The sequence below is a fragment of the Salvelinus namaycush genome, unplaced genomic scaffold (genome assembly GCF_016432855.1).
Source record: "Salvelinus namaycush isolate Seneca unplaced genomic scaffold, SaNama_1.0 Scaffold228, whole genome shotgun sequence".
Classification (NCBI taxonomy): Eukaryota; Metazoa; Chordata; class Actinopteri; order Salmoniformes; family Salmonidae; genus Salvelinus; species Salvelinus namaycush.
Genome location: NW_024059097.1, coordinates 242,929 through 268,116, shown reverse-complemented (window position 1 = coordinate 268,116; position 25,188 = coordinate 242,929). Strand labels below are relative to the sequence as shown.

The window sequence follows — 25,188 nt, the reverse complement described above, 5'->3', positions numbered from 1 at the left end:
CTTGTACCACATCTCACCACCAAACACCTTGCTCTGTCTCTGTCTCCTGTCTCTTGTACCACATCTCACCACCAAACACCTTACTCTGTCTCTGTCTCTTGTACCACATCTCACCACCAAACACCTTGCTCTGTCCCTGTCTCTGTCTCTTGTACCACATCTCACCACCAAACACCTTGCTCTGTCCCTGTCTCTGTCTCTTGTACCACATCTCACCACTAAACACCTTGCTCTGTCTCTGTCTCTGTCTCTTGTACCACATCTCACCACCAAACACCTTGCTCTGTCTCTGTCTCTGTCTCTTGTACCACATCTCACCACCAAACACCTTGCTCTGTCCCTGTCTCCTGTCTCTTGTACCACATCTCACCACCAAACACCTTGCTCTGTCTCTGTCTCCTGTCTCTTGTACCACATCTCACCACCAAACACCTTGCTCTGTCTCTGTCTCTGTCTCTTGTACCACATCTCACCACCAAACACCTTGCTCTGTCTCTGTCTCCTGTCTCTTGTACCACATCTCACCACCAAACACCTTGCTCTGTCCCTGTCTCTGTCTCTTGTACCACATCTCACCACCAAACACCTTGCTCTGTCCCTGGCTCTGTCTCTTGTACCACATCTCACCACCAAACACCTTGCTCTGTCCCTGTCTCTGTCTCTTGTACCACATCTCACCACCAAACACCTTGCTCTGTCCCTGTCTCTGTCTCTTGTACCACATCTCACCACCAAACACCTTGCTCTGTCTCTGTCTCTGTCTCTTGTACCACATCTCACCACCAAACACCTTGCTCTGTCCCTGTCTCCTGTCTCTTGTACCACATCTCACCACCAAACACCTTGCTCTGTCTCTGTCTCTGTCTCTTGTACCACATCTCACCACCAAACACCTTGCTCTGTCCCTGTCTCTGTCTCTTGTACCACATCTCACCACCAAACACCTTGCTCTGTCTCTCTGTCTCCTGTCTCTTGTACCACATCTCACCACCAAACACCTTGCTCTGTCTCTGTCTCTGTCTCTTGTACCACATCTCACCACCAAACACCTTGCTCTGTCCCTGTCTCCTGTCTCTTGTACCACATCTCACCACCAAACACCTTGCTCTGTCTCCTGTCTCTTGTACCACATCTCACCACCAAACACCTTGCTCTGTCCCTGTCTCTGTCTCTTGTACCACATCTCACCACCAAACACCTTGCTCTGTCCCTGTCTCTGTCTCTTGTACCACATCTCACCACCAAACACCTTGCTCTGTCCCTGTCTCTGTCTCTTGTACCACATCTCACCACCAAACACCTTGCTCTGTCCCTGTCTCTGTCTCTTGTACCACATCTCACCACCAAACACCTTGATCTGGACTTCACTCACCACTACCACCTTGGATTCCTCTCAGGACCTGTTTACCCTGTTCAACTCAGTCAACTACAACCTCACTCTACACTTCAGGTTTTTCTGCAACTCATCTGAGCTACCCCGGTTCTGCACTCCACATCTCTCTGTGTACAATAAACATTTTGGTTCGTTCATCCCTGCTTCTGCATCTGAGTCCACTCTTGGGTTCCCCTGTGTTTGCTCCGCGTAACACCCTTCTCCTAAAGCCCGACTGGCTGTCACGTTGTTGTGTGAGGGACTCTCCGTCCCAATATTTCACATTTTATTTATTTTCTGCATTTTAATCTCAGAGCTTCTTCAGTCCTTCATTCAGGGGAGGAATAGAATAGCACTCTCTCTCTCTCTGTAGACACATTCCCTGTCACATTTCCCAGCCTCATGGATTTAGCCTCAGATATGAAAGACAGGGAATGGTAACGCTTTACAATAAGGGTACATTAGTTAATGTGTTAACCTGAATCAATAAAACATTTATTTTAATATCTACTAAGTATTTATTAATTGTATGCATAATTACTAAGCCATAAAAATGCATTAATAAATTATTTTAAAAAGCTAATAATTCATGTTAGTTAATAGTTATATAACTTTAATTTCCTGCATCTAAACCATTCAGAAACAAATGGTCTGTTAGGAAGAGAGTTAATCATTATTAACAGCATGATAAGGTTTTATCATGTATCAATTATTTTTAGTGATGCAGGTTCATGTTATTGAGAGATTGTCTTTATTATAGTTTATAAAATCTCACCATTGACTAACTGATGTGCCATGACAACTTGAAAAGCAACTGCAAACGAAGAAAACAAACTATTCAGTAATTTATCTTTTATTTCAAAAGCAAGATTAGCAACATCACACAGTTTCATCACAAGTTTAGCTAATGTCAGTTAACCTGAAAGGTTAGTCTACCTAAACAGTAGCTAGCTAACAGCAGATCATGACTTAGTATAAAAGTCTGCATTGAACTTCAAAGAATGTTTTTTTCGGTAGTTACATGTTTGCTGTTTGCTGTCTCTTGTAAATTCCTTTGTCATTATTTCTAACTGTTAGATATGGCTCGTTAGCTAATCATTAGACAGGTGGAAAGCTTTTTTTGTGATTACATGTTTTATTTGTCATGTTGGTGAGCTGCAGTCAGTGACAGATCTTGGTTTGAGTATTGAAGTGTAGCCTGTTGACCCCTGGAGGAGGAGGGGAAGTAGCCTGTTGACCCCTGGAGGTTGACCCCTGGAGGAGGAGGTGAAGTAGCCTGTTGACCCCTGGAGGTGGAGGTGAAGTAGCCTGTTGATCCCTGGAGGTGGAGGTGAAGTAGCCTGTTGATCCCTGGAGGTGGAGGGGAAGTAGCCTGTTGATCCCTGGAGGTTGACCCCTGGAGGTGGAGGTGAAGTAGCCTGTTGATCCCTGGAGGTGGAGGGGAAGTAGCCTGTTGATCCCTGGAGGTTGACCCCTGGAGGTGGAGGGGAAGTAGCCTGTTGACCCCTGGAGGTGGAGGGGAAGTAGCCTGTTGACCCCTGGAGGTGGAGGTGAAGTAGCCTGTTGACCCCTGGAGGTGGAGGGGAAGTAGCCTGTTGACCCCTGGAGGTGGAGGGGAAGTAGCCTGTTGACCCCTGGAGGTGGAGGTGAAGTAGCCTGTTGACCCCTGGAGGTGGAGGTGAAGTAGCCTGTTGACCCCTGGAGGTGGAGGTGAAGTAGCCTGTTGACCCCTGGAGGTGGAGGTGAAGTAGCTGGGTCATTTCCTAGCCTACATTCTTCTGGAACAGAGAGATACAAACTTCCACTCACAGGGCACGTCGAACCAGAGCTTCTCACTCGCAGCGTTCATCTGCAGACAGTCCTCTCCTTCTCCAGCGTTATTGGGCTCATCGGTGTTCCAGTTAGTGTAGTCAAATCTGGACCCATCTGACCACATCCATAAGCCCTCCTTGACTGCATCAAAACCTCCAAGCCAGGTGTCAGGTAGGTGAACATTGGTGTCCTTTGTCAGTGATTGCATGAACTGGTACTCTAAAAGGTTATGCACGGATGCTAGGTTTCCACCAAGTGCCAAACAGTTTTGCTCCGAATCTGACCATGACTGTGGAATGCTGACAAACTTGAAACAGCGTGATCCATAAGGGTGCCAGTCTGAGGGACATGAACTTTCCTTTGTCCCCACATGCAGTGCTGCTACCTGAGCCTCGACAGGAGGAGTCTGTTCCACCTCAGTCTTCAGTAAGGGTTCTAAACCAAGGAGCTGGGTCAGGTTTGCGTCGCCCAGTGCAATGGCAGCACTCAGAAGCAGAAGGACGGCCAACTTCTCCATGGTAATCTGTTCCTGTCAGAGAAGGAATCACAGGTGGTAGTCTGTAGGTTCTGTTCAGCTTGAGAAAGAGGAATAGAAAGAGGAATAGCATAGTAATGACAGATCCCCCAGTTTCTCCCTGCCTTACACTGTGGAGAGTGACATAGTAATGACAGATCCCCCAGTTTCTCCCTGCTTTACACTGTGGAGAGTGGCATAGTAATGACAGATCCCCCAGTTTCTCCCTGCCTTACACTGTGGAGAGTGGCATAGTAATGACAGATCCCCCAGTTTCTCCCTGCCTTACACTGTGGAGAGTGGCATAGTAATGACAGATCCCCCAGTTTCTCCCTGCCTTACACTGTGGAGAGTGGCATAGTAATGTCAGATCGGTATCTCAATGCATTCTTAGTCTCAATGACTTTACATTTTGTGCAGAACTCCACAATCAACCCAACAGTTCCGGGCACGGTTGACCAGGCACTCCTCCTTCTGCCGCGTCTTGATGTTCTTCTTCAGATTTTCAGTTTGTCCTTCCAATGGCACATGTTCAAAGTGGATGGCCCTTGATAATGCCTCTCACCTGAGCCGCCACTGTCCTTTACAGTCCATTATGTCTTGTCCATTGTTCCTACCAGTACACCAGCAACATGAAAGAAGTTGACAGGATATCTCTCCATGCTCCACGTGGACTCATGTCACACTCCCGAGAGAAAAGACAGCTTCGACTGGTTGCTTTATACTCCCCTTATCACACTGTCGACCTCATCGCAGAGTCACAGGGTCAGGAAGTTAGAGGACTAATCCTTAGGGAGGAATCTCGATCATCCAGCAGATCCCAATCTGGTGAGATGTGTTTAGAAACAAAACAAACATACAAACGCAACAATACACTCCTTCATATATCACTCAATACACTCCTTCATATATCACTCAATACACTCCTATATATCACTCAATACACTCCTATATAACACTCAATACACTCCTATATATCACTCAATACACTCCTATATAACACTCAATACACTCCTATATATCACTCAATACACTCCTATATATCACTCAATACACTTCTATATATCACTCAATACACTCCTATATATCACTCAATACACTCCTATATAACACTCAATACACTCCTATATATCACTCAATACACTCCTATATATCACTCAATACACTTCTATATATCACTCAATACACTCCTATATATCACTCAATACACTTCTATATATCACTCAATACACTTCTATATATCACTCAATACACTTCTATATATCACTCAATACACTCCTATATATCACTCAATACACTCCTATATATCACTCAATACACTCCATCATATATCACTCAATACACTCCTTCATATATCACTCAATACACTTCTATATATCACTCAATACACTCCTATATAACACTCAATACACTCCTATATATCACTCAATACACTCCTATATATCACTCAATACACTTCTATATATCACTCAATACACTCCTATATATCACTCAATACACTCCTATATATCACTCAATACACTTCTATATATCACTCAATACACTCCTATATATCACTCAATACACTTCTATATATCACTCAATACACTCCTTCATATATCACTCAATACACTTCTATATATCACTCAATACACTCCTATATATCACTCAATACACTTCTATATATCACTCAATACACTCCTTCATATATCACTCAATACACTTCTATATATCACTCAATACACTTCTATATATCACTCAATACACTCCTATATATCACTCAATACACTTATATATATCACTCAATACACTTCTATATATCACTCAATACACTTCTATATATCACTCAATACACTTCTATATATCACTCAATACACTCCTATATATCACTCAATACACTTCTATATAACACTCAATACACTCCTTCATATATCACTCAATAAACTCCTATATATCACTCAATACACTTCTATATATCACTCAATACACTCCTTCATATATCACTCAATACACTCCTTCATATATCACTCAATACACTCCAATATATCACTCAATACACTCCTTCATATATCACTCAATACACTCCTTCATATATCACTCAATACACTTCTATATATCACTCAATACACTCCTTCATATATCACTCAATACACTCCTTCATATATCACCCAATACACTTCTATATATCACTCAATACACTCCTATATATCACTCAATACACTTCTATATATCACTCAATAAACTCCTATATATCACTCAATACACTCCTATATATCACTCAATACACTTCTATATATCACTCAATACACTTCTATATATCACTCAATACACTCCTATATATCACTCAATACACTCCTATATATCACTCAATACACTTCTATATATCACTCAATACACTTCTATATATCACTCAATACACTCCTTCATATATCACTCAATACACTCCTATATATCACTCAATACACTCCTATATATCACTCAATACACTTCTATATATCACTCAATACACTTCTATATATCACTCAATACACTCCTATATATCACTCAATACACTTCTATATATCACTCAATACACTTCTATATATCACTCAATACACTTCTATATATCACTCAATACACTTCTATATATCACTCAATACATTTCTATATATCACTCAATACACTTCTATATATCACTCAATACACTCCTATATATCACTCAATACACTCCTATATATCACTCAATACACTTCTATATATCACTCAATACACTTCTATATATCACTCAATACACTTCTATATATCACTCAATACACTTCTATATATCACTCAATACACTTCTATATATCACTCAATACACTTCTATATATCACTCAATACACTTCTATATATCACTCAATACACTTCTATATATCACTCAATACACTCCTTCATATATCACTCAATACACTTCTATATATCACTCAATACACTCCTATATATCACTCAATACACTTCTATATATCACTCAATACACTTCTATATATCACTCAATACACTCCTATATATCACTCAATACACTTCTATATATCACTCAATACACTCCTATATATCACTCAATACACTTCTATATATCACTCAATACACTTCTATATATCACTCAATACACTCCTATATATCACTCAATACACTTCTATATAACACTCGATACACTCCTATATATCACTCAATACACTTCTATGTATCACTCGATACACTCCTATATATCACTCAATACACTTCTTTATATCACTCAATACACTCCTTCATATATCACTCGATACACTCCTATATATCACTCAATACACTTCTTTATATCACTCAATACACTCCTATATATCACTCAATACACTTATATATATTACTCAATACACTCCTTCATATATCACTCAATACACAAGACTCACAACGTGATTAATGTGTAAAAAACACACTGCAAATCAAAGAATAATTACAACCCTTAATAACTCCATAAAGAAAGAACTTGTACTCATAACTTAATTAAAGGAATAGAAAAGTAGACTAGAGACATGTCTATCCTTCTCGTGGTCTGAATCACACATACTGTACTTGCCACTGTTCCAAGTAATGGAAACAGCTTATCTTTTTAAATGACATGACCTTCCTGCTTAAAATTCACTAGTGTTACCTAAACTACAAAACCAAGCAACACTAATCAGAAACTGTCAATAAAACATTTCCGAATCAATTATTCAGACCTCTACTTCAAATGTCCCACTGCGTCCCTTACAGCCTGATATAGCCCAGCGAGCAAGACTCGCTTTCACCCACGGAATTAAACATGGCATTATTAGAGTCTCCATAAACCACTAATAACATGGCATTATTAGAGTCTCCATAAACCACTAATAACATGGCATTATTAGAGTCTCCATAAACCACTAATAACATGACATTATTAGAGTCTATCCATAAACCACTAATAACATGGCATTATTAGAGTCTCCATAAACCACTAATAACATGGCATTATTAGAGTCTATCCATAAACCACTAATAACATGACATTATTAGAGTCTATCCATAAACCACTAATAACATGGCATTATTAGAGTCTATCCATAAACCACTAATAACATGGCATTATTAGAGTCTCCATAAACCACTAATAACATGACATTATTAGAGTCTATCCATAAACCACTAATAACATGGCATTATTAGAGTCTATCCATAAACCACTAATAACATGGCATTATTAGAGTCTATCAACAAAACCACTAATAACATGGCATTATTAGAGTCTATCCATAAACCACTAATAACATGGCATTATTAGAGTCTCCATAAACCACTAATAACATGGCATTATTAGAGTCTATCCATAAACCACTAATAACATGGCATTATTAGAGTCTATCCATAAACCACTAATAACATGGCATTATTAGAGTATATCAACAAAACCACTAATAACATGGCATTATTAGAGTCTATCCATAAACCACTAATAACATGGCATTATTAGAGTCTCCATAAACCACTAATAACATGGCATTATTAGAGTCTATCCATAAACCACTAATAACATGGCATTATTAGAGTCTATCCATAAACCACTAATAACATGGCATTATTAGAGTATATCAACAAAACCACTAATAACATGGCATTATTAGAGTCTATCCATAAACCACTAATAACATGGCATTATTAGAGTCTATCCATAAACCACTAATAACATGACATTATTAGAGTCCATCCATAAACCACTAATAACATGGCATTATTAGAGTCTATCCATAAACCACTAATAAAATGGCATTATTAGAATCCATCCATAAACCACTAATAACATGACATTATTAGAGTCTATCAACAAAACCACTAATAACATGGCATTATTAGAGTCTATCCATAAACCACTAATAACATGGCATTATTAGAGTCTCCATAAACCACTAATAACATGACATTATTAGAGTCCATCCATAAACCACTAATAACATGGCATTATTAGAGTCTATCCATAAACCACTAATAACATGGCATTATTAGAGTCCATCCATAAACCACTCATAACATGCCATTATTAGAGTCTATCCATAAACCACTAATAACATGGCATTATTAAAGTCTATCCATAAACCACTAATAACATGGCATTATTAGATTCTCCATAAACCACTAATAACATGGCATTATTAGAGTCTATCCATAAACCACTAATAACATGGCATTATTAGAGTCTCCATAAACCACTAATAACATGAAATTATCAGAGTCTATCCATAAACCACTAATAACATGGCATTATTAGAGTCTATCCATAAACCACTAATAACATGGCATTATTAGAGTCTCCATAAACCACTAATAACATGGCATTATTAGAGTCTATCCATAAACCACTAATAACATGGCATTTTTAGAGTCTATCCATAAACCACTAATAACATGGCATTATTAGAGTCTATAAACAAAACCACTAATAACATGGCATTATCAGAGTCTCCATAAACCACTAATAACATGGCCTTATTAGAGTCTATCCATAAACTACTAATAACATGGCATTATTAGAGTCTCCATAAACTACTAATAACATGGCATTATTAGAGTCTCCATAAACCACTAATAACATGACATTATTAGAGTCTATCCATAAACCACTAATAACATGACATTATTAGAGTCTCCATAAACCACTAATAACATGGCATTATTAGAGTCTATCCATAAACCACTAATAACATGGCATTATTAGAGTCTATCCATAAACCACTAATAACATGGCATTATTAGAGTCTATCCATAAACCACTAATAACATGGCATTATTAGAGTCTATTAATAAACCACTAATAACATGGCATTATTAGAGTCTCCATAAACCACTAATAACATGGCATTATTAGAGTCTATCCATAAACCACTAATAACATGGCATTATTAGAGTATATCAACAAAACCACTAATAACATGGCATTATTAGAGTCTATCCATAAACCACTAATAACATGGCATTATTAGAGTCTATCCATAAACCACTAATAACATGGCATTATTAGAGTCTCCATAAACCACTAATAACATGGCATTATTAGAGTCCATCCATAAACCACTAATAACATGACATTATTAGAGTCTATCAACAAAACCACTAATAACATGGCATTATTAGAGTCTCCATAAACCACTAATAACATGACATTATTAGAGTCCATCCATAAACCACTAATAACATGGCATTATTAGAGTCTATCCATAAACCACTAATAACATGGCATTATTAGAGTCCATCCATAAACCACTCATAACATGCCATTATTAGAGTCTATCCATAAACCACTAATAACATGGCATTATTAAAGTCTATCCATAAACCACTAATAACATGGCATTATTAGATTCTCCATAAACCACTAATAACATGGCATTATTAGAGTCTATCCATAAACCACTAATAACACGGCATTATTAGAGTCTATCCATAAACCACTAATAACATGACATTATTAGAGTCTCCATAAACCACTAATAACATGACATTATTAGAGTCTATCCATAAACCACTAATAACATGACATTATTAGAGTCCATCCATAAACCACTAATAACATGACATTATTAGAGTCCATCCATAAACCACTAATAACATGACATTATTAGAGTCTCCATAAACCACTAATAACATGGCATTATTAGAGTCCATCCATAAACCACTAATAACATGACATTATTAGAGTCTATCCATAAACCACTAATAACATGGCATTATTAGAGTCTCCATAAACCACTAATAACATGACATTATTAGAGTCTCCATAAACCACTAATAACATGACATTATTAGAGTCCATCCATAAACCACTAATAACATGACATTATTAGAGTCTCCATAAACCACTAATAACATGGCATTATTAGAGTCTATCCATAAACCACTAATAACATGGCATTATTAGAGTCTCCATAAACCACTAATAACATGGCATTATTAGAGTCTATCCATAAACCACTAATAACATGACATTATTAGAGTCTCCATAAACCACTAATAACATGACATTATTAGAGTCTATCCATAAACCACTAATAACATGACATTATTAGAGTCCATCCATAAACCACTAATAACATGACATTATTAGAGTCCATCCATAAACCACTAATAACATGACATTATTAGAGTCTCCATAAACCACTAATAACATGGCATTATTAGAGTCTATCCATAAACCACTAATAACATGGCATTATTAGAGTCTCCATAAACCACTAATAACATGGCATTATTAGAGTCTATCAACAAAACCACTAATAACATGGCATTATTAGAGTCTCCATAAACCACTAATAACATGACATTATTAGAGTCTATCCATAAACCACTAATAACATGGCATTATTAGAGTCTCCATAAACCACTAATAACATGGCATTATTAGAGTCTATCAACAAAACCACTAATAACATGGCATTATTAGAGTCTCCATAAACCACTAATAACATGACATTATTAGAGTCTCCATAAACCACTAATAACATGACATTATCAGAGTCTCCATAAACCACTAATAACATGACATTATCAGAGTCTATCAACAAAACCACTAATAACATGGCATTATTAGAGTCTCCATAAACCACTAATAACATGGCATTATTAGAGTCTATCCATAAACTACTAATAACATGGCATTATTAGAGTCTCCATAAACTACTAATAACATGGCATTATTAGAGTCTCCATAAACCACTAATAACATGACATTATTAGAGTCCATCCATAAACTACTAATAACATGACATTATTAGAGTCTATCCATAAACCACTAATAAAATATTTTCACTGACATCATTAGAAGGCATTGTTTTCATTTCAGTCTACCCAGTGTACTCTGTTTAATACCAACCCCTTTCTGCTTCACACTTTAAATGTCTATTACTATGAGATTAACATGCAAGGTGTCAAATCCACAAAATGCAACAGACAATTCACAAGGGTTAATATACATTTCAAAGGGGATTAAAATAGTTCACAATTCTTGAGCCTCTCTCTGCCCACAACTTCAATTCAGTCAGTAACATAGACCCAATGCCATTGAAATTAACAGTAAATCCCTCAAATATCCCAATTATAATGGGTTGTTGTCTTAACATCTGGTATGTAATAACGACACATTTACCAGAAAATAGCCTTAAAGTTTCATTGCAAAGATTTCACATGCGCAAAGGGGATTTATCAGTCAACGAGTTGAATCGACATTCACTGATTTGGAAACAGATCTGGCAAGGTCAATAAAACGGAGCTGTGAGGGGAACGGCACCTCCGTACCTTCAGGCTCTGATCAGGCCCTACACCCAAACAAGGGCACTGCGTTCATCCACCTCTGGCCTGCTCGCCTCCCTACCACTGAGGAAGTACAGTTCCCGCTCAGCCCAGTCAAAACTGTTCGCTGCTCTGGCACCCCAATGGTGGAACAAACTCCCTCACGACGCCAGGTCAGCGGAGTCAATCACCACCTTCCGGAGACACCTGAAACCCCACCTCTTCAAGGAATACCTAGGATAGGATAAAGTAATCCTTCTGACCCCCCCCCCCCCCCCTTAAAAGATTTAGATGCACTATTGTAAAGTGGCTGTTCCACTGGATGTCATAAGGTGAATGCACCAATTTGTAAGTCGCTCTGGATAAGAGCGTCTGCTAAATGACTTAAATGTAAATGTAAATGTAAATAAAAGGTCAATAAAAGGTCAATAAAAGCAGATCATATTTTCCTTTGCAACAAACATTTCAAATGATGGAGAAGAAATAACACTTTTCAAATGATGGAGAAGGAAGAGGTTCCTAACTAAATACTGTTGTTGTGTTTGTGTCTGAGTGTTTGTGTTTGAGTGTGTGTGTCTGAGTGTGTGTGTCTGAGTGTGTGTGTCTGAGTGTGTGTGTGTGTCTGAGTGTGTGTGTGTGTGTGTGTGTGTGTGTGTGTGTGTGTGTGTGTCTGAGTGTGTGTGTCTGAGTGTGTGTGTGTGTCTGAGTGTGTGTGTGTGAGTGTGTGTGTGTGTGTGTGTGTGTGTGTGTGTGTGTGTGTGTGTGTGTGTGTGTGTGTGTGTGTGTGTGTGTGTGTGTGTGTGTGTGTGTGTGTATAGACGGAGAATGATAAGATAAGAAGGAGAAACAGGGATGATGATGATAATGACTGTCCACCTCCTAACTTCGGTTGTTACAACTGTTGAGAAGAGGGACATTTTGCTAGAAAGTGTCCAAACCCAAGTAAACAGAGGGCAGCAGGGGAAGGTTGGAAAACCAGACCTCCACCAAAAACAAACCTTTACAACCCACATATGGACTGATGCAAGGTAAAGACAGTTGACATCCTTGGACAGCATTTAACCCCCTGTGAGGAGTCGATGGTTTGTCTCTTCGTCAATGGTGAGTCAATAGATTTTCGAGTAGATACTGGCGCTGCAATGTCTGTCATAAATTCACATCCATGTCCAAACCTCCCATGTCAAATGAATCAGTCAGGAATGTGGAGTGGCTATGAAAGAGTTGCTCACGATGCCCCTACAGGTACCTATTAAAATCTTTAACACATGCATAAAACATAAATATATTTTCTGCATGTTGTCCTGTAAATTTGTCAGGATCTTCTCTGTAAATTGGGGATTACATGTGCTTGGTACTATGCATGGGACGTACAGGTTATCTTCTCAACTGCTCGCAGTTGTTGGAAACAGAAAGACAGTTTTGTGTCACAGACTGGCTTACATTGCACTGCGAATTTCTCACCATTGACAAGACATTTATATTATGGACAGACGATGGACCCTAATTTTGATTTATTAATATGTTGTCACGGTTGTCGTAAGAACTGGACCAAGGCGCAGCGTATGTAGAGTTCCACATCTTTATTACTAAGTGAAACTTTAGCAAAACAAAAACAATAAACGAACAACGAAAGGTGACTACGTGGTGCACATGCACAAACACAAAATAATATCCCACAAACACAGGCGGGAAAATGCTACCTAAATATGATCCCCAATTAGAGACAACAATTACCAGCTGCCTCTAATTGGGAATTATACAAATCACCAACATCGAACAATTAACTAGAACCCCACATAGAAAAAATAAACTTGAAAAATCCCCAATTATGCCCTGACCTACTACACCATAGAGAAACAAGGGCTCTCTATGGTCAGGGCGTGACATATGTGTTGTCAACAACAGTGATATGTGAACCGTGAGACTGGTATAAGACATTAGGTCTCCCATATTCTCCAGTAGTAAATGGGCAGTTCTTCAGTATTGGTTCTAACACAAGGTATCAGGTTCCTTTACCAATTAAAAGGCACAAATACCATAACTACTCTCCAGGGCAGTGGGTATCACTACCTTAGAAAATGGTTAAGTTGGCATATATTAGAGCGGTGTGTGAGTACAGCTACACTCTGGCCACGGTCAGGAAGAGGTCAACTACAGCAAAACCACAGAGGCAGTAAAGGAAGAGGTCAACTACAGCAAAACCATAGAGGCACTAAATGAAGAGGTCAACTACAGCAAAACCATAGAGGCACTAAATGAAGAGGTCAACTACAGCAAAACCATAGAGGCACTAAAGGAAGAGGTCAACTACAGCAAAACCATAGAGGCACTAAATGAAGAGGTCAACTACAGCAAAACCATAGAGGCACTAAAGGAAGGTATTCTACCAATTCAGCTTGAATATGAAAAAAATCCAATCATGGATAAAATTGGGCAGCATTTCCCTGCTGACTGGAAATATGCGAGAGTGGATGCAAATTCATTGCTTTAACTACTTATGACAATTTGTCTGGATAAGAGCGTCTGCTAAATGACTTAAATGTAAATGTTAGTTACACTCTCCATATGAATTTTATAGCATATCATTACAGCAGTATGTACCGGTAATATATGTTAGCTAGATACCTAACGTTAGTTGGCTACTAATATATCGAATTTGCCAGTATATTAACTATGATATCCAACATTATTGACTTGATTATTCACATCATTCTTAGCTTAGCTAAATGGTAAAGTCGTTGTGCGTTCTCAATGGACATTGTTAAATGGGGTGCTATGTAAATTTGCTCTTGCTATTTGTTCAGAGCACTCTCGTCTGAATGTACCAGAGTGAATTTACGAATGGTTTTCACCTGTTGATTATGGCCGGTGTCAGTAAACGTCAGGGAAAGAACGTAATAGTCCACAGCTCTTTGGATAACATGGGGAAAGCCTAATCAGCTCATTGGATAACATGGGGAAAGCCTAATCAGCTCATTGGATAACATGGGGAAAGCCTAACCAGCTCTTTGGATAACATGGGAAAGCCTAACCAGCTCCTTGGATAACATGGGGAAAGCCTAACGAGCTCTTTGGATAACATGGGGAAAGCCTAACCAGCTCTTTGGATAACATGGGGAAAGCCTAACCAGCTCTTTGGATAACATGGGGAAAGCCTAATCAGCTCATTGGATAACATGGGGAAAGCCTAATCAGCTCATTGGATAACATGGGGAAAGCCAAACCAGCTCCTTGGATAACATGGGAAAGCCTAACCAGCTCCTTGGATAACATGGGGAAAGCCTAACGAGCTCTTTGGATAACATGGGGAAAGCCTAACCAGCTCTTTGGATAACATGGGGAAAGCCTAACCAGCTCCTTGGATAACATGGGGAAAGCCTAACCAGCTCTTTGGATAACATGGGGAAAGCCTAACCAGCTCCTTGGATAACATGGGGAAAGCCTAACCAGCTCTTTGGATAACATGGGGAAAGCCTAACCAGCTCCTTGGATAACATGGGGAAAGCCTAACCAGCTCTTTGGATAACATGGGGAAAGCCTAACCAGCTCCTTGGATAACATGGGGAAAGCCTAACCAGCTCTTTGGATAACATGGGGAAAGCCTAACCAGCTCTTTGGATAACATGGGGAAAGCCTAACCAGCTCCTTGGATAACATGGGGAAAGCCTAACCAGCTCTTTGGATAACATGGTGAAAGCCTAACCAGCTCCTTGGATAACATGGGGAAAGCCTAACCAGCTCCTTGGATAACATGGGGAAAGCCTAACCAGCTCTTTGGATAACATGGGGAAAGCCTAACCAGCTCTTTGGATAACATGGGGAAAGCCTAACCAGCTCCTTGGATAACATGGGGAAAGCCTAACCAGCTCATTGGATAACATGGGGAAAGCCTAACCAGCTCTTTGGATAACATGGGGAAAGCCTAACCAGCTCCTTGGATAACATGGGAAAGCCTAACCAGCTCTTTGGATAACATGGGGAAAGCCTAACCAGCTCTTTGGATAACATGGTGAAAGCCTAACCAGCTCCTTGGATAACATGGGGAAAGCCTAACCAGCTCCTTGGATAACATGGGGAAAGCCTAACCAGCTCCTTGGATAACATGGGAAAGCCTAACCAGCTCTGCTAGGGTGAGTGAATGGTCAACGTGAGGATGTGTTCTCTTATTTGTGTCTGGAAGTAGAAAGCAAGCTAGCCAACTTTTGCCAATTAGCTTGGGTGCTTGACTGCCTTTGGGAGGTCAGAGAGCTTGGATCAACCCTGTTCCTTGGCCAGAGAGGGCAGTGTGCGCTCTAAAGTCGTAAAATGTCGTAAAATGTCTAACTAGTAATTTGTTATGCTAGCAAGAGGCTGCATAGCAACAGCATCAACTTCCAGTAGACATGTGAAGCTCAACTGTATACTAAATTAACTACAATAATAGTATATAGTATGAAGTATATACTCATTAAGCATGTAGTATATAGTATATTAGTATGGGTATTTGAACACAGCTTGGGTATGTGAGTATATTGATCAATTGTGTAGATATGTTTTGATCAACATGGATTTTGCGGGGGTAGCGGAAAAATACCGAAGTGTAGTTGTGGGGCCGTTGATCATTTGAAAAGTGAGTGTAGGGGCAGTTTTGGCTAAATTTATGACAGGGAATTATGGGGAATTCCCTTACCCTAACCAATGAAACTATAAACACTTATGGGATTTTCTCCGTCTGGTTAATGCATTTAAATAACATAGCACATACGGCATGAAAATTATAATTTTTTCCGCAGTAAGTGTTAGGGAGAATTAACACTGAATGTAGACATAACTTGTAACGACATAAGTGTCACGCCCTGGCCTTAGTATTCTTTGTTTTCTTTATTATTTTAGTTAGGTCACGGTGTGACAGGGGTAATTTATGTGGGTTTTGTAGTGTCTAGGGTGGTTGTAAGGTTTAGGGGGTTTATTTAGAGTAGTTGGGTTTATGTTTAGTATAGTTGTCTAGCTGTGTCTATGTTGTGTGTAGTTGTCTAGGAAAGTCTATGGTTGCCTGAATGGGTTCCCAATTAGAGACAGCTGGTTTCTGTTGTCTCTGATTGGGAGCCATATTTAAGGTAGCCATAGGCTTTAGTTTGTTGTGGGTAATTGTCTATGGTGAACGTTTGTAGCCTGTGTGTGTGTGTGTGTGTGTGTGTGTGTGTGTGTGTGTGTGTGTGTGTGTGTGTGTGTGTGTGTGTGTGTGTGTGTGTGTGTGTGTGTGTGTGTGTGTGTGTGTGTGTGTGTGTGTGTGTGTGCACTACGTTTATAGCTTCACGGTCGTTTATTGTTTTGTTAGTTTGTAAGTGTTTTGTTTCGTTTTTCCTTCTTCACAATAAAAAGAAGATGGCTTATTTTCCACATGCTGCGTTTTGGTCCGTCTCACTCCCACACGATCGTGACAGAATTACCCACCAATGCAGGACCAAGCGGCGTGGAAAGCGGCAACAGGACCCACCTACACAGGATTCTTGGACATGGGAGGAGATACTGGATGGTAAGGGACCTTGGGCACAACCGGGAGAATATCGCCTCCCTCGTGAAGAGCTGGAGGCAGCGAAAGCCGAGAGGAGGCGATATGAGGAGGCAGCACGGAAGCAAGGCTGGAAACCCGTGAGTAATACCCAAAAATTTCTTGGGGAGGGGCTCATGGGGAGTGTGGCGAGTCCAGATGGGAGATCTGCGTCAACTTCCCGTGCTACCCGTGAGGACTCTGAGAGGGAACCTGAGCCAGTCGGGCTGATATTGGAGGTGAACAATGGGGATGATACAGAGACTGTTAAGGATTTATTGGGGAGGTTGGAAGAGAGTGAAATGAGGGAGCTGCTGTGTTGGTGCGTGAGGCACAAGATCCACCCGACAGAGCGTGTGCGGGATGTGATGTTACCTGAGTCAGCTCTCCATGCTCGTCCTGATGTGCGTGCTAACCGTCTGAGAATGACAGTCCCACGAACCAGGCCTCCTGTACGCCTCCCTAGTCCTGCACCTCCTGTATTAGCCCCACGTACTAACTCTTCTGTGACAGTCCCCAGCCCAGTACCACCAGTGCCTCCTCCACGCACTAGCCCTATGGTGCGTGTCTCCAGCCTTTTACCACCAGTGCCTAAACCACGCACCAAGCCTCCTGTGTGTCCCCAGAGTCCTGTGCGTCCTGTTGCTGCTCCCCGCACTAGCCCTGAGATGCGTGTCCCCAGTCCGGTACCACCAGTTCCGGCACCACGCACTAGGCCTAATGTGCACTCCCAGGGTCCAGTATGCCCTGTTCCTTATCCCCGCACTAGCCCTGAGATGCGTGTCCCCAGCCCGGTACCACCAGTTCCGGCACCACGCACTAGGCCTAATGTGCGTCCCCAGGGTCCAGTATGCCCTGTTCCTTATCCCCGCACTAGCCCTGAGATGCGTGTCCCCAGCCCGGTAACACCAGTTCCGGCACCACGCACCAGGCCTACAGTGCGCCTCAGCCGGCCAGAGTCTGCCGTCTGCACAGCGATGCCTGAACTGCCCGTCTACCCAGCGCCATCTGAGCCATCCGTCTACCCAGCGCCATCTGAGCCATCCGTCTACCCAGCGCCATTAGAGCCATCCGTCTACCCAGCGCCATTAGAGCCATCCGTCTGCCCTGAGCCATTAGAGCCGCCCGTCTGTCCCGAGCCGTCAGAGCCGTTCGTCAGTCAGGAGCCGCTAGAGCCATTCGTCAGACAGGATCTGCCAGAGCCGCCAACCAGACAGGATCTGCCAGAGCCGCCAACCAGCCATGAGCAGCCAGATCCGTCAGCCAGCCATGAGCAGCCAGATCCGTCAGCCAGCCATGAGCAGCCAGATCAGTCAGCCAGCCATGAGCAGCCAGATCCGTCAGCCAGCCATGAGCAGCCAGATCCGTCAGCCAGCCATGAGCAGCCAGATCCGTCAGCCAGCCATGAGCAGCCAGATCCGTCAGCCAGCCATGAGCAGCCAGATCCGTCAGCCAGCCATGAGCAGCCAGATCCGTCAGCCAGCCATGAGCAGCCAGATCCGTCAGCCAGCCATGAGCAGCCAGATCCGTCAGCTAGCCATGAGCAGCCAGATCCGTCAGCCAGCCATGAGCCGTCCAGCCAGGATCCGCCAGAGCCGTCATCCAGCCAGGATCCGCCAGAGCCAGCCAGCCAGGATCCGCCAGCCAGCCAGGATCCACCAGAGCCAGCCAGCCAGGATCCGCCATCCAGCCAGGATCCGCCATCCAGCCAGGATCCGTCCCTTATCCTGGTGCTGCCCCTTATCCTGGTGCTGCCCCTTATCCTGGTGCTGCCCCTTATCCTGGTGCTGCCCCTTATCCTGGTGCTGCCCCTTATCCTGGTGCTGCCCCTTATCCTGGTGCTGCCCCTTATCCTGGTGCTGCCCCTTAGTCCGGAGCTGCCCCTTAGTCCGGAGCTGCCCCTTAGTCCGGAGCTGCCCCTTAGTCCGGAGCTGCCCCTTAGTCCGGAGCTGCCCCTTAGTCCGGAGCTTCCCCTTAGTCCGGAACTGCCCCTTAATCCAGTGGGGTTAATGTGGAGGGTGGCCATTTGGAGGAAGCTACGGAGGCGGGTAGTGACTGTGGTGGGGTGGGGACCACGACCAGTGCCGGAGCCGCCACCGTGGAAGGACGCCCACCCAGACCCTCCCCTAGACTATGTGCTGGTGCGCCCGGAGTTCGCACCTTAAGGGGGGGGGTTATGTCACGCCCTGGCCTTAGTATTCTTTGTTTTCTTTATTATTTTAGTTAGGTCACGGTGTGACAGGGGTAATTTATGTGGGTTTTGTAGTGTCTAGGGTGGTTGTAAGGTTTAGGGGGTTTATTTAGAGTAGTTGGGTTTATGTTTAGTATAGTTGTCTAGCTGTGTCTATGTTGTGTGTAGTTGTCTTGGAAAGTCTATGGTTGCCTGAATGGGTTCCCAATTAGAGACAGCTGGTTTCTGTTGTCTCTGATTGGGAGCCATATTTAAGGTAGCCATAGGCTTTAGTTTGTTGTGGGTAATTGTCTATGGTGAACGTTTGTAGCCTGTGTGTGTGCACTACGTTTATAGCTTCACGGTCGTTTATTGTTTTGTTAATTTGTAAGTGTTTTGTTTCGTTTTTCCTTCTTCACAATAAAAAGAAGATGGCTTATTTTCCACATGCTGCGTTTTGGTCCGTCTCACTCCCACACGATCGTGACAATAAGAAACCAAATTAGGGTTTCCATCAAATTAAAAATCATTGCAGAGAAAATATGATGAGAGAGAATACAGGATACGGGATTCGTTCGAACGTGATTGATGACCTATTTTATGTATCACGTGGTTATGCCCTTTTATGGACATCCCGTCCGTATGTTCTCACCCTATGGAGTGAGTGTTTATGTATCACGTGGTTATGCCCTTTTATGGACATCCCGTCCGGATGTTCTCACCCTATGGAGTGAGTGTTTATGTAACCTGATAGTGCAGCTGTTCCTTTGAAGTAAAGCATCTGTTTGAAATAAAACTGTCCTGGTGATTGATGTGTTGTGACCTTGTTGAACTGTGGAATGTGTTCGAACATTTCAAAACATTTGATTTTGTAGTGAACTTATGTCTCTGCTGTTTAGGTATCTTGTATATGAAACAGTAATTTCCGGGGTAGGTATGCCTCAGTATAGGTAAGATCTGTGAACACTACGTGCGCCAATAAACCTCAACAGAGATAAACCACTGAAGACTCTAAAGAAGAAAGAAATAAAACATCTCTCATTGTCGGTGTATTGTGTCCTTCGTGTCATGAACACAATGACAAAACCATCGCAGCCATTCTTTGTGATGTCCCTGATTGTTTTAATGGTGTACTGGATATGAGTGACGGACATATGGGCTATATTTTCCAACCGGACGATTCAACTGTGAAGATTTTCACAAACAGCTGCCTCAACAACCTTTTTCAACCAAAACAGGGAGTTTTTCTCCTGCGTTGCGGATGAGAGAATGGCTTAAGATAAGACTTGCTCTGTGTCAGATCTAACAGGCCCTCAGTGGAACATCCCTGCCTGGGTACGCACTGGGAGAGGAAGTCTGGGGGTCAGATTATTTGAAAGCCATAAGAATCTCTTCAGTGGCATATAGGCCAGACTCCAAATTTTAGGTTGTGCCGAATTCAATAGTTCAAATGCTACTAAATCTGTTAGTTCATATGTATTTTCCATAGCCTGCACAGAGGTCAACTATTTTGTGCCTGTCTTTAGCTTTAGGTGGGGAGATTATCATAAAGTCCTTGACATGATGAGACAAGTGGAAAATCTTTTCCAACATGGTGAACATTTACGTCGATGGGCCCTTCTGTCCTGAAGACAGAACCTGGGCCTAAAGGCAAGAAGGTCTATCCTGGAAAAGAAAACATACGACTGATGGGGGTGTCGGCTTCCCCAGGCCTTTTTCTCTAAGAAAGGAATTAGAGAATAGTGACATATAATCATGTACGTATATGTAGTATTGTTCAGTAATAATGTGTAATATGTATGCATTCTGGTACTAAAGACTTAAAAGATTTACAATGAATGAAATATCAGGCTGTCTCTCTGTTTATCCCCTGTGAGGGGTGTGTGTGTGTGTGTGTGTGTGTGTGTGTGTGTGTGTGTGTGTGTGTGTGTGTGGAAGGTCTTTGAAACTACGGTCTGAAAACAGGTGGGGCCCTTATACAGTAGGTGGGGCAATATGTACATAAGGATACCCATGTCATATCTGCTCCCACTACGCCCTCTGGTGTCCATCCGGTGTCGTCCTAACCTGCAGTTCTCCCCCTGTATGCTCTCTCTCTCTCTCCTCTCTTGGTGTGATTGTGTGGTTGGAGACAGTTGTGCTGGAATCAGAGCAGATCCCTATCAGCTGTGAATCGTCCCATAATCAAGACCTCTATATACACTCATTCCTGGCACCTCCACTCTGCCAGATCGTAATCTCTGCTCAGTCAGTTGTTATCCTAGCCTTTTGTCAGTTCTCAAGATCCTGTTGCCCTGCTGTGCTTGTTTCCCTGCCTTACACCGTTTTGTCCTCTTGTTGCAGTACTGCTCTGTCTCTGTCTCCTGTCTCTTGTACCACATCTCACCACCAAACACCTTGATCTGGACTTCACTCACCACCGCCACCTTGGATTCCTCTCAGGATCTGTTAACCCTGTTCAACTCAGTCAACTACAACCTCACTCTACACTTCAGGTTTTTCTGCAACTCATCTGAGCTACCCCGGTGCTGCACTCCATATCTCTCTGTGTTCAATAAACACTTTGGTTCATTCAGCCCTGCTTCTGCATCTGAGTCCACTCTTGGGTTCCCCTGTGTTTGCTCCGCGTAACACCCTTCTCCTAAAGCCCGACTGGCTGTCACGTTGTTGTGTGAGGGACTCTCCCAATATTTCGCATTTAATTTATTTTCTGCATTTTAATCTCAGAGCTTCTTCAGTCCTTCATTCAGGGGAGGAATAGAATAGCACTCTCTCTCTCTCTGTAGACACATTCCCTGTCACATTTCTCAGCCTCATGGATTTAGCCTCAGATATGAAAGACAGGGAATGGTAACGCTTTACAATAAGGGTACATTAGTTAATGTGTTAACCCTGAATCAATAAAACATTTATTTTAATATCTACTAAGTATTTATTAATTGTATGCATAATTACTAAGCCATAAAAATGCAATAAGAAATTATTTTAAAAAGCTGATAATTCATGTTAGTTAATAGTTATATAACTTTAATTTCCTGCATCTAAACCATTCAGAAACAAATGGTCTGTTAGGAAGAGAGTTAATCATTATTAACAGTATGATAAGGTTTTATCATGTATCAATTATTTTTAGTGATGCAGGTTCATGTTATTGAGAGATTATCTTTATTATAGTTTATAAAATCTCACCATTGACTAACTGATGTGCCATGACAACTTGAAAAGCAACTGCAAACGAAGAAAACAAACTATTCAGAGTCATTTATCTTTCATTTCAAAAGCAGGATTAGCAACATCACACAGTTTCATCACAAGTTTAGCTAATGGTAGTTAACCTGAAAGGTTAGCCTACCTAAACAGTAGCTAGCTAATGTCAGTTAACCTGAAAGGTTAGTCTACCTAAACAGTAGCTAGCTAACAGCAGATCATGACTTAGTATAAAAGTCTGCATTGAACTTCAAATAATTTTTTTCTTCGGTAGTTACATGTTTGCTGTTTGCTGTCTCTTGTAAATTCCTCTGTCATTATTTCTAACTGTTAGATATGGCTCGTTAACTAATCATTAGATAGGTGGCTAGCTTTTTTGTGATTACATGTTTTATTTGTCATGTTGGTGAGCTGCAGTCAGTGACAGATCTTGGTTTGAGTATTGAAGTGTAGACTGTTGACCCCTGGAGGTGGGAGTTGAAGTAGCCTGTTGACCCCTGGAGGTGGAGGTGAAGTAGCCTGTTGACCCCTGGAGGTGGAGGTGAAGTAGCTGGGTCATTTCCTAGCCTACATTCTTCTGGAACAGAGAGATGCAATCTTCCACTCACAGGTCACGTCAAACCAGAGCTTCTCACCCGCAGCGTTCATCTGCAGACAGTTCTCTTTTCCTCCAGTGTTATTGGGCTCATCGGTGTTCCAGTGAGTGTAATCAAATCTGGACCCATCTGACCACATCCATAAGCCCTCCTTGACTGCATCAAAACCTCCAATAAAGGTGTCAGGTAGGTGACCATTGGTGTCCTTTGTCAGTGATTGCATGAACTGGTACTCTAAAAGGTTATGCACGGATGCTAGGTTCCCACCAAGTGCCAAACAGTTTTGCTCCGAATCTGACCATGACTGTGGAATGCTGACAAACTTGAAACAGCGTGATCCATATGGGTGCCAGTCTGAGGGACATGAACTTTCCTTTATCCCCTCCCGCACTGCTGCTACCTGAACCTCGACAGGAGGAGTCTGTTCCACCTCAGTCTTCAGTAAGGGTTCTAAACCAAGGAGCTGGGTCAGGTTTGCGTCGCCCAGTGCAATGGCAGCACTCAGAAGCAGAAGGACGGCCAACTTCTCCATGGTAATCTGTTCCTGTCAGAGAAGGAATCACAGGTGGTAGTCTGTAGGTTCTGTTCAGCTTGAGAAAGAGGAACACTTTTATACATGTAGCTCACAGAGCCACAAGGACGAAGTACAAAACATGTATTTACACTGATTCCAATGTACCAAAAAACATGTTGACACTGATTCCACATCCTATTGGGAAATGTATCCTAATCCTTTTGGCAAATATACACTGAGTGTACAAAACATTAAGGTCCCCTGCTCTTTCCATGACCTAGACTGACCAGGTGAATCCAGGTGAAAGCTATGATCCCTCATTAATGTCACTTGTTAAATCCACTTCAATCAGTGTAGATGAAGGGGAAGAGACTGGTTAAAAAAAGATTTTGGAGTGTTGAGACAATTGAGACATGGATTGTGTATGTGCCATTCAGAGGGTGAAGACAACAGATTTAAGTGCCTTTGAACGGGGTATGATAGTAGGTGCCAGATGCACCTGTTCCTGTCAAGAACTGCAACGCTGCTGGGTTTTTCACGCTCAACAGTTTCTGGTGTGTACAACACATTAAGAACACCTTCCTAATATTGAGTTGCAGCTCCCCCCACCGAATACGAAGAATCAAATCAAATGTATTTATATAGCCCTTCGTACATCAGCTGATATCTCAAAGTGCTGTACAGAAACCCAGTTTAAAACCCCAAACAGCAAGCAATGCAGGTGGAGAAGCATTATAAACATGATAATAAGGTTGTCCAGCCAATAACAAAAACTTTTTAGCAGCAAAAACTAAAATACATAAATTAAGATGTATAAATACAAAATGAATGAAACTGAAAAAAGCATTTAAACCCGGTCGGGCACCTAAGAAGGGTAACAGTCTGTAATGTCCACTGGGTGGTGGGGGGGGCAGGGTAACAGGGTAAAAGTCTGTAATGTCCATTGGGGGGGTGGGGGGGGGGGGGGGGGGCAGGGTAACAGTCTGTAATGTCCATTGGGGGTGGGGGGGGGGGCAGGGTAACAGTCTGTAATGTCCATTGGGGGTGGGGGTGGGGGGGGGGGGGCAGGGTAACAGTCTGTAATGTCCATTGGGGGGTGGGGGCAGGGTAGACAGTCCGTAATGTCCATTGGGGGGGAGGTGGGGGGGGGGCAGGGTAACAGTCTGTAATGTCCATTGAATGGGGGGGGGGGGGGGGGGGGG

The 25,188-nt window shown here is 42.0% G+C and overlaps 3 protein-coding genes across 3 annotated transcripts; all 3 read right to left on the bottom strand.

Moving 5' to 3' along the window:
* Positions 1-2,207: 2,207 nt before the first annotated feature.
* LOC120038642 (glutenin, high molecular weight subunit DX5-like) lies at positions 2,208-3,144 on the bottom strand. The gene is made up of 3 exons (XM_038984299.1): positions 2,801-3,144; positions 2,603-2,754; positions 2,208-2,570 (listed from the first exon to the last, which is right to left on the bottom strand). The coding sequence occupies exons 1-3, from the start codon at positions 3,130-3,132 to the stop codon at positions 2,515-2,517; spliced, it is 540 nt and encodes a 179-aa protein (XP_038840227.1). The 5' UTR covers positions 3,133-3,144; the 3' UTR covers positions 2,208-2,514.
* Positions 2,877-3,768, bottom strand: LOC120038641 (ladderlectin-like). Its single transcript, XM_038984297.1, has 2 exons — positions 3,125-3,768; positions 2,877-3,092 (listed from the first exon to the last, which is right to left on the bottom strand). The coding sequence occupies exon 1, from the start codon at positions 3,699-3,701 to the stop codon at positions 3,141-3,143; it is 561 nt and encodes a 186-aa protein (XP_038840225.1). The 5' UTR covers positions 3,702-3,768; the 3' UTR covers positions 2,877-3,092; positions 3,125-3,140.
* A 19,043-nt stretch (positions 3,769-22,811) lies between these two features.
* LOC120038640 (ladderlectin-like) lies at positions 22,812-24,068 on the bottom strand. Its single transcript, XM_038984296.1, has one exon. The coding sequence runs from the start codon at positions 24,002-24,004 to the stop codon at positions 23,444-23,446; it is 561 nt and encodes a 186-aa protein (XP_038840224.1). The 5' UTR covers positions 24,005-24,068; the 3' UTR covers positions 22,812-23,443.
* Positions 24,069-25,188: the final 1,120 nt, after the last annotated feature.